The 12,455-nt window shown below is 44.8% G+C and overlaps 2 protein-coding genes across 3 annotated transcripts in view; both read left to right on the top strand.

Annotated features, from left to right (window-relative positions):
• Positions 1-7,317, top strand: part of LOC308314394 (integrin alpha-11-like) — a 46,710-nt gene extending 39,393 nt beyond the window's left edge. For both annotated transcript variants that reach the window (XM_080762015.1, XM_080762014.1), the window contains 9 exons: positions 741-817; positions 1,076-1,159; positions 1,299-1,386; positions 1,798-1,911; positions 2,193-2,273; positions 2,704-2,814; positions 3,094-3,189; positions 5,789-5,902; positions 5,986-7,317. In XM_080762015.1, coding sequence (XP_080618141.1) covers positions 741-817; positions 1,076-1,159; positions 1,299-1,386; positions 1,798-1,911; positions 2,193-2,273; positions 2,704-2,814; positions 3,094-3,189; positions 5,789-5,902; positions 5,986-6,087 — 867 coding nt within the window. In that variant the 3' untranslated portion in view covers positions 6,088-7,317. The remainder of the gene's footprint in view (positions 1-740; positions 818-1,075; positions 1,160-1,298; positions 1,387-1,797; positions 1,912-2,192; positions 2,274-2,703; positions 2,815-3,093; positions 3,190-5,788; positions 5,903-5,985) is intronic.
• A 3,665-nt stretch (positions 7,318-10,982) lies between these two features.
• On the top strand, positions 10,983-12,218 carry LOC308314455 (forkhead box protein J1-A-like; the record flags this gene model as incomplete). Its single annotated transcript, XM_080762086.1, has 1 exon — positions 10,983-12,218. The coding sequence occupies one exon, from the start codon at positions 10,983-10,985 to the stop codon at positions 12,216-12,218; it is 1,236 nt and encodes a 411-aa protein (XP_080618212.1).
• Positions 12,219-12,455: the final 237 nt, after the last annotated feature.

The raw sequence follows: 12,455 nt of genomic DNA, 5'->3' as shown, positions 1-12,455 counted from the left end.
ACGTCACATACTCGTGCTCATTTACACAGGTACACAGGTACATACACGGACATTGCTGGTTGTAGGAGTGGTTGTTCCACTCAAAAAACATCAGCAATTCAGCACTGATTTCCACTAAATGGGGGTACTGTAGTATGTCATTAACAGTGTTGCTGTAACTTTTTACAGATTAGGTATTTGGCGATTATAGCAGGACATAATACAATCACTACATCAATTCCTAGAGTTGTTACACAATATGACTAATAATAGTTATTAAACAGGAAAAGGAATATGCTTTGAACAGCAGCCATTGACTTGGTGGCTCATTAGCCTAACGACCATTCCTATAAACCTGATCACAGCCCCACCCCTCTCTCTCTCTAAGGCCCCTGAGGGCCGACTTCAGAGCTGCCTGTCTGAAAAGGCTCAGTTTTATTATCTGGGTCCAGGCGGGCAGCAGCAGGTTATTACTGGCTGTTCCTTTACAAGGCGTTGGCTGCGTGCTGGATGCTGTGGGACGTTAGCCAGGGGCAGACGGGCAGAGTGCTGCCTGGAACAGCCGGTCAGCTGCTGTGCTGGGGGAACATCTGAGCTGTACAACTTACATTCAATTTCAGTTCCTCCTCTCTGGTTGGAGGTGTGTTGATTAGCGCAAGGGGTCTAATAATAAATTATGTACAGTAGCTGTTCCCACAACAACAACAGTATGTGAATTTTTCCACGGCGACAGTAAAACACTGTGACTGTTGTGTTGGCAGGTGTCCTTCCGTCTGGAGTTTGAGTTCAGTCGCTCTGTCGTCCTGGACCACATACGGATCGTCATGGAGAGTGGCAGGTGTGTATGTGCGTGCATGATGCGTGTGTGTTTGTGCATGCGCCTGTGCGGGGAGATCGTTTCATCCAGGGCCGTTCACTCTAGTCTTAAAATGAGGATGTACAGTACTGTAGACTCCCCACTCTGTGTTTACCAACGAATTGAGACCTGTGTGTGTGTGTGTGTGTGTGTGTGTGTGTGTGTGTGTGTGTGTGTGTGTGTGTGCGCGTGTGCGTGTGCGTGCGTGCGTGCGTGTGTGTGTGTGTGCGTGCGAACCAGTGAGGGGGAGGAGGGTTACCCAGAAGACAACATCAGTGACCTGTACCTCCCTCTGAGATACCAGGCTGACCTGCTGTTCACCAGGTGAATCTCAACAACTACACTCACCTCCTACAGTATCTGACTGATTCGACACCAGACACTGGGCAAAACAGGAAGTGCAATGATCTAATGAGTTAAATATATAAGATAGGACTTTAACAATGAAATCTCTCTCGATCAGAGATGCCAGCCTTCCTCCTCATTTTGACATCAGAGCAGGTTCCTCCTCAGCCTCCTGGAGCCAGACAGACTTCAACCTCACCTACCAGGTCAGTGACAACACTTCCCACACCTACAACCACCAATTAAGGCCGCAGGCACATTTAGAGGCATGGGCAGCCCTGTGTGGTGACTTACGCAACGGTTGTTGTGCAAGTGAACCATGCAGTGCAGTCTTTCACAGGTTCTGGATTTGTTTCCATACGCTACGGTGCAGTTTCAGATACGTTTCTCAGAACCTAATTTGGGACCTGCTCAGGAGGTGCACATCCCAAGTTTTGTTTCTTCTCCTAAAATAGCGAATATAGCACATCTACAAGTTTGCCGATCTTTTTTTTTATCCTCCTTCAGGCGTTGTTCTAGTTATAATGGAAACATTAAAACGGGTTCTGGAAGGTTCCTTTGTAGTTGAAAAGAACCATTATGTTTGTTGATGCTGGTCCCTGCTCTCCCTGCTGCAGGTCCAAAACCTGGGCTTCTTCTCTGTGTCAGAGGTCATGTTCTGGGTTGATGTCTGGGCCGTGACCTCTTCTGGGAACCAGCTGGTGAACATCACAGACTACAGCATCGAGCCGGTGAGATCAGACTTGCTTCAGTTTGACGTTACTGAATTAAACACGTCTATTTGTGTTCAAAAGCGTTACATTTCAGGAAAATGGCAAATAGAACCTGTGTTACACTGGATGAAATTTAGTTATTTGGTCATAAGCTCTTGTTAATACTTCATTGGTTAAATACTTTATAAAAACCCCAGACAAACATAAGGAACAGAAAGAGGAAATATACAAGGTTTCTGCCTGACAGCAGTGATGTGTCAATTGAACCGACATGACCCTTACATGACCTCTCCTCTCAGCCTACAGCCTCTCACTGTGTTGTGCCCGACCAGCAGAGTTCCATTCACACCCCAGAAGACCTGTCTCACCTTTCACAGCTGGTACTACTGAATCCCACTCTTTACTATTCTGTGTTACATGTCTGTCTGTCTATTACCTCCTCTACCTGTCTCAATGCATGTCTCCATGTCTGTCTGTCCACCTGTCTCTCTACCGTGTTCATTTCTCTCATCATACAGTACTGTACACTACACACACACCATAATATTTTAGTCACCGTGTGTGTGTGTGTGTGTGTGTGTGTGTGTGTGTGTGTGTGTGTGTGTGTGTGTGTGTGTGTGTGTGTGTGTGTGTGTGTGTGTGTGTGTGTGTGTGTGTGTGTGTGTGTGTGTGTGTGTGTGTGTGTGTGTGTGTGTGTGTGTGTGTGTGTGTGTGTGTGTGTGTGTGTGTGTGTGTGTGTGTGTGTGTGTGTGTGTGTGTGTGTGTGTGTGTGTGTGTGTGTGTGTGTGTGTGTGTGTGTGTGTGTTGTAGAACCAGAGTAACAGTGTGAGTATAGGTGTTGAGTGCAGTCTCAGTGTTCCCGCCTACAGAGAAGTCAAAGTGATGGTCAGAGGACAACTACAACTCCACACTCTACTGTCTGTAAGTTGGTGTGTGTGTACCAGGTGAAGTTGTAATTGTCTGTCTCTGTATATTATTGTTATACAAGGTTATGTTTGTCTGTATCGTATCCATATGTTCGTCCATAAACCAGGTTTAACCACATGAGCCTTATTGTCTCTATTCTGGGGTGAACAAACATTAGCCTGTTTATGGGTATATTCAATTTATATTATGGTACTGATGTTATCTTGTTTGTGTGTGTGTGTGTGTGTGTGTGTGTGTGTGTACTGTGTGTGTACTGTGTGTGTACTGTACCAGGTGAGGTTCAGATCTCTAGGCATGCTGGTCTCTGCTTCTATCCAGCTGAGTCCCTCCAGTCCCATGTTCCTACAGGAGGAGCGGCCGCTTAGACAGGTATCACAATAACACACTAACAAAATACATTTGATTTACATACAACTACAATACAGTACAACACAAGATGATGTATCGCTGATCCAGTGGAAAAACACAACGGTCTCACTTTCACCTTTGCTTCTGTCTCCTACACTGGCTTAGAGTTCTTACTGTCTGTCCCTGCTACACTGGCTCCCTCTTAGAGTTCTTACTGTCTGTCCCTGCTACACTGGCTCCCCCTTAGAGTTCTTACTGTCTGTCCCTGTTACACTGGCTCCCCCTTAGAGTTCTTACTGTCTGTCCCTGCTACACTGGCTCCCCCTTAGAGTTCTTACTGTCTGTCCCTGTTACACTGGCTCCCCCTTAGAGTTCTTACTGTCCGTCCCTGTTACACTGGCTCCCCCTTAGAGTTCTTACTGTCTGTCCCTGCTACACTGGCTCCCCCTTAGAGTTCTTACTGTCTGTCCCTGTTACACTGGCTCCCCCTTAGAGTTCTTACTGTCTGTCCCTGCTACACTGGCTCCCCCTTAGAGTTCTTACTGTCTGTCCCTGTTACACTGGCTCCCCCTTAGAGTTCTTACTGTCTGTCCCTGCTACACTGGCTCCCCCTTAGAGTTCTTACTGTCTGTCCCTGTTACACTGGCTCCCCCTTAGAGTTCTTACTGTCTGTCCCTGTTACACTGGCTCCCCCTTAGAGTTCTTACTCGGTCATCGTCAGCCTGCTTGATAATGATGAGAACTGTCACGGGCAAGTGGTAGACGACTTTCTATCCTGGTGTGACAACGCCTTCTTGCAGCTTAATGTTTCTAAAACAAAAGAGCTATGCATAGATTTTAGACGTTCCCCTCAATCCCCCCAGAAGAGTGTTGTCAACGGACAGACTGTAGATATTGTACCCAGCTACAAGTATCTAGGCACAGTTATTGATGACAAACTGAAATTCGACCTAAATACTGACGTGATGCATAAAAAAGGTCAACAACGCCTGTACTGCCTAAGGAAATTGGCTAAGTTCAATGTCGACAAGACTCTGATGAAACTGTTTTACAGTGCCTACATCGAGTCTGTCATTTATTTCTCCATTATCTGTTGGTATGGTAATCTCTGCATCAGAGACAAAAATTCCCTAGGGAGAATTGTAAAAGTGGCCTCAAAAATCATTGGCTCACAAATGAACGGCCTAGACCAGATCTTTAAGAAACAGGTAATTAACAAAGCTCTGTGTATCCGATCTGATGCTGCTCACCCACTATACGGAGAGTACATCCTTCTCCCATCCGGCCTTCGCTTGCGAGCCCCATGTGCCACAAAAAACAGGCACAAACATTCCTTTGTCCCGGTCTCTATTCATACACTGAATGCTGCTGTGGGTAGATCGAGGATATAACCTTATGATGAGCACTTTCACTTTTTACTGTATTATCTCGTGCCTATGCACACGCACTTTTATGACTTTTATGACCCATCGCATAGCACTTTAAACGCCTGCACTTTAATGGTTGTGTGCACCTCTGTACTCTGGTATCTGCTATGTGAACTGTTTGTTTGTTTGTACTGTTTGATTCATTGTTTAATGTACTGTCTATGCTGCAACCCAATTTGCCCTTCGGGGACACTAAATAAACTTGAACCTTGAACCTTGAACCTTACTGTCTGTCCCTGCTACACTGGCTCCCTCTTAGCCTTTCTTCTGGCTCTCTCTTACACTCTCACTCTCAGATTTCCTACTGTCCTAGACAGTCCCCCTATCAGCTTTACTACGGTCTACTATTAAAGAAAGAAAATGCTTTCCACACTAGAAGGCTTTCTTACCTTTATTTGTAGTTGTTACGTCCTCACCAAAGAGGTCCAGGTGTTATTTTGTGCAAAAGCGCATTATTGGCCATTTCCCCTACCATAAGCCCTCAATGAATTGCATTGAATTGAATTGGGCTATGGGGTGTTAATTCGCTTATTTCCATCGCTCTTTTTCTTTGTATATATCCTCTCTTCATAATGTAAATAGTATCCCAAGCGGCACACTGTACTATACTTATTTCGATTAAAATAAGCAAATTAGCACAAAAACCCAACCCCCATGAGGCATAAGGGGAAATAGCCAATAATGCACTTTTGCACAAAATAACACCTGGACCTCTTTGTTGGGGACGTAACAACTACAAATAAAGGTAAGAAAGCCTTCTAGCATGGAATTCTCCTTTAACAAAGAATGCAATAACTCTCCCTTAATAGCCTATTGTCTGTTGTATTTCTGTAGCACAGTGACTGACAGTGAAGAGGTACTATCAGTGATATTATGCTGCTATCTGCAGTCTAAAATGTGTATTACAACAATCTCAACTACTCCTTACAAGTCTTAAATACTACATGTTTATCTATGTATATTCCTTTATAATATAATGGAATATACATTTGAATTGAATAGTGGAAAATATTTTTGTACTGTATATTCTCTGTGTGTGTGTGTGTGTGTGTGTGTGTGTGTGTGTGTGTGTGTGTGTGTGTGTGTGTGTGTGTGTGTGTGTGTGTGTGTGTGTGTGTGTGTGTGTGTGTGTGTGTGTGTGTGTGTGTGTGTGTGTGTGTGTGTGTGTGTGTGTGTGTGTGTGTGTGTTATAGATTGTGTTGGAGATGCGTAGAGAGGACGAAGTGACTATTCCTTTCTGGGTCATACTGGGCAGCTCATTGGGAGGCCTACTGCTATTGGCCTTACTGGTCCTAGCTCTCTGGAAGGTACATCTCACACACATTCACATAGAGTTTAGAATCTGACTTTTCTTTCCATGCATATTTTAATTATATTTTTAATCTGTCAGCTGGGCTTCTTCAACCGTCGGAGGAGAGAGGAGGAAGAGGAGGAACAGGAGCCAGGAGCAGGAACAGGAGCAGCCAATGGGAAGCCAGCAGTTGAGCTATGAAGGCACCAATTGGCTGTGTGACTCTGATAGACTGCCCACTTCACTCAGGGACCCTACAGCCCCAGACAGCCAGACTGTCACTGCCCACCAGGAAATGTTTAGCATTTTACTTTGCATTACTAGTGAGAGCAGAGGAGGAAGATATAGAAGAAGAGTTCTGGTTTGTCAGGACAGCGAGGGATGTGTGGATGTAAAGAGATGAAATGTAGACAGAGAGAGACTGGACTGACACTACCTAGTGAACACTCACTGGGTCATTTTACTAAATGTTTGCACAGCCTCTAGCTGGCAGTGGCACCAAACATCATATACTAACTCACAAATCAACTTCCACTGTTACTGGAAGACATTTTGAACTTCCCTAGTTGATGTTAAGTCAGATTTATTGTTAATTGAACAGTGGTGTCACTCACCGAAAATAGCAGCCCTGCGTTGTAAGCCTGTAGATCTGCTACGACACCCACAAGCGCTCTACTGTATGTAGAACTAAGGCTTTAGCATCTCATCTTTCAGCAAAACCCACACTTTCAACTCAAAGCACATCTCATTATGTAGAGGATAATGCACAGTGAGAGGGCATTGTATGCACATTTTCCTGCTTATTACACACATTAACAAAGTCAATATTTTGACATGAAATATGAATTTAAAGATGATGTTATTAGCTTACAAGCTTCCACTGAATAGCAACGTAATCAGAGGCAGAGCAGCTGCATACGGATTGCCTTGATGGACCAATGAGAACCGAGTATTCAACAAAGGTGTTATAACATAAGTAATTATATTATAAAAGTATGTAGAAAGAAAGGTAATGTAAGGATCATAACAGCCAGACTGACCTGGTACAGATGTTTTTATATGTAAATAAGAGAACTTTATTCTGATAACTGGTTCAGAATACGACACTACCTAAAAATGTCTGGTTTTTAGTATGAAACACTCCCAAAATGTAAATGTATCTTTATGACTCATTGTATATTAATGGTTTTATATCTGATGCACTTTGGTTTGTATAAAGCTGAACTTGAAGTTTGTTTTGTAAATATGCGACTGTACCGCCACCACTAAAAGTTGTCAGAGAATTATTACGGATAGTGGCATTATTGATAGAATAAACCAGGTAACTGTGGTGACTGTGTTGTATCAAAGTTATCGGCTACCAACACGACAGCTCTGTGGTGTCCAACCTCTGGATTTGTCTCTCATATAAAGTTATTTGATATAAATTAGCATCTGTGTACAGAAGTTTTACTTTGATATTTAGGATTTCTGTTTTTTACATTTAGGCCTGACATCGGAAAAAAATGTCAAAAAATCCTGACAGTTTTCTGAAATACCTATGTCAGTGGTGCTCAATATTTCATGTCAAGGACCACCAGAATGATGTGTATTTGGCCGCCGACCCCAATTTGAAAATATGTTGTTCCAGGGACCTCCCAGAAGCAAAGATTGCAATGTTCGCTCTGAAAGATTATATATTCAAAGATTTGCGCCACATTTTCACGATTAAAAATAAATATCAGATCTACAAGCTCGTAGCATGGCACTCTGTGCTGCACTATGAGCTTGTAGATCTGCTATTTTTCAACAGCTAAAGTATAACATAATGCTCAAAACAAGAAGGGGTTCCCGTCCAGAATGGGTTAAACAGGGCTGACAACTTTTCAGAGATGGACACAGCAATTTATTTTGTGGCCTGTTCGGGGGTTTTGTTAAAACTTTGCAAGAGAGCAACGATAAAATCACTGAAAACAGGATAAAGTCAGATGTTTCTTTAATAAATAAAAGCCATGGTACAGTGGTCTTTAAAATGCCATAAAACAATCACAATAATACCAATAAAACAAATAAAATGATGTGACACTTCTAGATAATTAACTAAACTAAAAGTTAAAAATGGTACGTGAGGAGGGGACACGACAAGGAGACGTTCAGGTCCAGCGAAATCCTTCTGGTCGGCGGTTATAGGAGCACAGTTCTTTGTTGTGGCTGTGATATATAAGATGAATGGCTGAACCAACTATGCACAATTATTGCACATCAACGCCTTTACAGTAGGCTTCAATGAATAGCAGAGTAGCATCATGATGTCACCAACATAATTGTCTTGTATATTCTTGTACAAATTCTGTTTTGACTAAACTGAAACCCATCCATCTGTGTTCTTCTTTCCTGGAGAGGTACATCATGTAATTGCCACTACTCGGAACCTCTTCAGGCAAATTAGCTTCAGCTACCACAAAAACATAACGTTTTGAGAGAGTACAGTCCAAGGTTTCCAACTAAGCCTTACTCTGAGTCCAGTCACAACTCACAACCATACTATCCTCCTACTCCAAGCTAGTCACAATGCCTTCTACTATTGTGTCACTTGGGGGCAGTACAGCACTAGTCAGGAATATTCCCCTGGAGAAGGAAACTGCTACCAAAGAGAGACAGACACTTTCTGTCTCTCTTTGGTAGCAGTTTCCTGAGGAGAGCTGTTGATGATTAAAAAACATGTCTCATATTATGAGACATGTTTTTGAATCATCAACAGCTCTCCTCAGACCCAAGATAAAGCGTCCGTGATGGAAAGCCTGTCCACACTGGATGTTTTGTCATCCTGAAGGTACCAGACTGCTAATCTGCATGTTCAGTTCACACAGCTGTTCACTTGGAGGGCATCCAGGGATTCCAGACACACTGAGGTTTACAGAAAGACATTAAAGAAAAATATGGAAGATTACTCTAGGCATTTAACATGAATATGTTTCAAAACATTGTCGTCAACATTATTGTCAACAATTAAGCAATTGCTCTCCCCTCAATCATTCATCCAGACTTTTTTTGTTGTTGCATAAATGATACCTCGTCACGTAACTGTATCACAGATATACTCACAATGTCATTTTAGTATCACATGTATGGTTGTAAGGTTTTATTGCCTATGCATGGTGTCAGCAGTGAATAAACCGAGTTGAGTAGTGAACTCAGAGTTAAAGAGTGAAGTAGACAGTTCATAGAACTTGCCTAGGCTAGGAGGAGGAAAACCTAGTCGGATTGGAGTGAAGCTGTGCTCAAATCTGACTATCTGAGAACTATTCAGCCCTAGGAAGAGCCCTGATCCATAGCCGGCAGCAAAGGGTATTAGAGCTATGGATCAGAGCTACCTGCATGATACACCCATGAACCAACGGTAAGAACCATGGACAGCGACGCTCTCTCATCTTGCAGATCTGCTATTCCTCGTCGTGGACAAAGTATGGCAAAACTGTCTGTTGCCTGCTTGATTTCACATTAACTTATTGCACTAGTGTTATGTAGCTAACGTAACGTTAGCCCTGAGAGATGACGTGACATGATGTTGTGAACCATGGCTAAGCTAACGTTTGCTAACGTGTTCAACCCATGGTTCGGTTCGCCTCGTCCGCATGGATTTAGGTAGATTTAATAAGCTTCACTATATCCTAGAGAATACATTTCACAAATGCCCAGCAGAATACAGTAATAGCATCATTTATATTAGTATTGTACCCAATATAAACGCGGATGATGCTCAGTACAACGAGATGTGGGCTTGTCCACAGTGACAGTCCACGCGAGATCATCAGCTACCGGCCTCGAATTGTGATTGGCTGAGACAACATTTCGAACGGGGCCGCGATTTTGTCTAGCGGAGCGGACCAATAGGAACGGCGCCTGGCTAGCAGCGGGCCAATAGGAAGGCAGCTAGCAGGCTAGCAGCGGACCAATAGGGAACGGTCCGGCGACTCGAGCAGGTGTTTAAACTAACTTACTTTACTTGCTTGTTGCTTCAGTGCGCTTCAGACTCTTGTTGGAATCAGTCGTGCATTTTCAGAGCTCCGCCAGAGAAACCGTTTACGATTTACTGCCTGCTTTCATCGTAGTTTGTCATCCACTGTTGTTATTGGTTCACAACTTATTGTTTCAACTTGTCATTTCTGCTAATTTGTACATTTACTAAACAGTGTTTTATAGTAAACATCTTTTTTTGAATTCCATCGTCTTGACTCTCCAGGATAACTAACAGAGGTAAGTGTTTTATTTTTCTTTTAAATTTCAATCGTTGTGTAGCTACTATATATAGCTAGTTGTTTTCATGTGACTGAAAGCCTTAACTTGTCGTTATCGTTGAAATCCCATAACCATAAGTTATCCTGTGTCCTGTCGCTCGTCAAAAAGACCAAGATAAGCTTTGTAGAACAGTTTTTACTTTGATTTTGGGGTGAGTTTTGTTTATTTTAAAACACGTTAACGGGCGGTCATCGCATTCTGTATCCAACGTTAACCACTGCCAGGAGGGTGCAGACGGTAGTTAAGCTTTAAATAGAACGTTTGCCGCATATTGTCGTACGAAATCAAGCTAACAAACTGTCACTTGTTAGTTTGTAGATATTTTCCTTTATGCCAAGCGCCACGGTGGTACTGCGGGCCGGAGGTTTAAGGGGGCTGTGAGGTTTATTAACGGAGTCAAACCTGGTCGTGTGACTCGTGTTGTTTAGTCCACCACATTTACACAATAAATCTTCTTCAGTGGTGGAAGAAGTACGTAGCTACCGGTACTTCATATTTTGGTTATTAAAAATAGTTTTTTAAAGTAGTGTACTTTGGTAATATAAGTATATTTTGTTGCTTGTACTTTTCCTCAAGTAACATTTGGAATACAGGCGTTTTACTTGTAAAGTATTAGTATTATATACTAGTATTAGTACTTTTTTAATATATATATTTTAGTGTTTTGGCTACATTTGAAAAGTTTACTTTTTACTGACCTTTCTTTAAGGTAAAGGAATAAGGAGGACCTAGCAGACACCAGTAGGCCAACACACACACACACACACACACACACACACACACACACACACACACACTTGGTGTTTCAGAGGACAGCCATGCTACCTCTGCAGTGTGCCACTGCCACCCTGTGGCACCTGTCCGAGGTGGACGACAGTCTGACGAGCCTGCAGTGGCTCCAGGACTTTGTTGTCGGTGCCAACAGCGGAGGCCCCCAGCCAGGCGGAGGTCCTGGCCGGGAACCTCTGCTGTCCGGCCACCGTCACCAACCACCACCTCCCCTCTCCGTCCCGGTGGCTTTGTCCCCTCTGTCCGGGGACATGGCGTCCGTGGGCATTCCCCCGACCCCGGTCCTGCCCACACCAGTCGTGGTGATGCACGGCCACTGCCCCGGTGGGGTGGATGCCGGTGAGAAGCCGACCCAGACCTGTTCCACGCTGCTCTTCATGGCCATACAGGGCAGCGAGAGTGGAAAGCTCACACTGTCCGCTATTTACGAGTGGTTCAGAGTGAATTTCTCCTACTACCGCTGCACCGCTAGCACAACCTGGAATGACACCATCCGGCACAATCTGTCCGTGAACAAGGGCTTCATCAAGCTCCCGAAGGAGAAAGGCGAGTCGGGAAAGGGGCGCTTCTGGACGGTTGACCCGCAGCATGTCGGCCGCTTCCGCTGCGATGTCGACAAAGTCCAGATCGACCTCCGGTCCGGCTCGCAGCAGCTCCCCGGGCACTCTGATGAAGTCACTTGCGCGGAACGGAATCTGCCAAGCCAGGCGGTCAGTGGGCGCAAGAGGAAGCGGCCACAAGCCTCTCCAACTAGCCTGGCCAAGGTCACTCGTCGCTCGACTCTCTCTAGCTCCCAGCTGCTTCGTGGAGACGAACAGAAAGAGCTGGAGTCGGTCAAGGAGCACTTTGACTTGGGCGCCTTCGTGAAGTGGGCCTCGAAGGAGCCCAGTGCAGACAGCGGGGAGCCACTGTCTGGACTGAGCCCCACACACCCTCCTGTCCAGTACCAGCTTATGGAGCTCTGCAATGTGGATAGCTCTGCTGTGCCTGTGCCTCCTTCCCCTCCTAGCTGTGACTTGGATTGGCTCCCACAGAGTCAGTGCACCATCCCCACACTGGATGACCTTGTGCCTGACTTTGACTGGGACGCCGCCCTCGATTCAGTCTTGAGTGTGGAGTGGAGCCAGGACAGCGGGGAGCCACTTAGCTCCGACCCCACAGAGGAGGTTGCGATGGTGAACTTCAACTCGATGTTCTGCCTCAATTCTCTCTTCCCCGGGGAGCTGATTCTGGACAGTGGGGAGCTGCTGAGTCCCATCTTCTAGGAGTACCCTGGCTGGCTAGTTGAGTTGAGGCTTGCTGGAGTTTTCCTCATTGATGTCCTGCGGGCATGTAGGGTCTGAGGTTAGCGTGTCATGATAGGATTGGGTTGGCGTCCACCAGGGCTTGTCCACACACCGGTGGGCCTGCGCACCTCGCCTCTGGGGCCCAATGCTGCTAAATTTAAGTTGGTTTAAGTTATCTTAACACATTTTGGGCGGGAACCCCTTTTGGTGTTTTAA

This window comes from Protomyctophum bolini (assembly GCF_963924005.1).
Source record: "Protomyctophum bolini genome assembly, chromosome: 4".
NCBI lineage: Eukaryota > Metazoa > Chordata > Actinopteri > Myctophiformes > Myctophidae > Protomyctophum > Protomyctophum bolini.
This window is presented reverse-complemented; position numbering and strand designations above follow the sequence as displayed.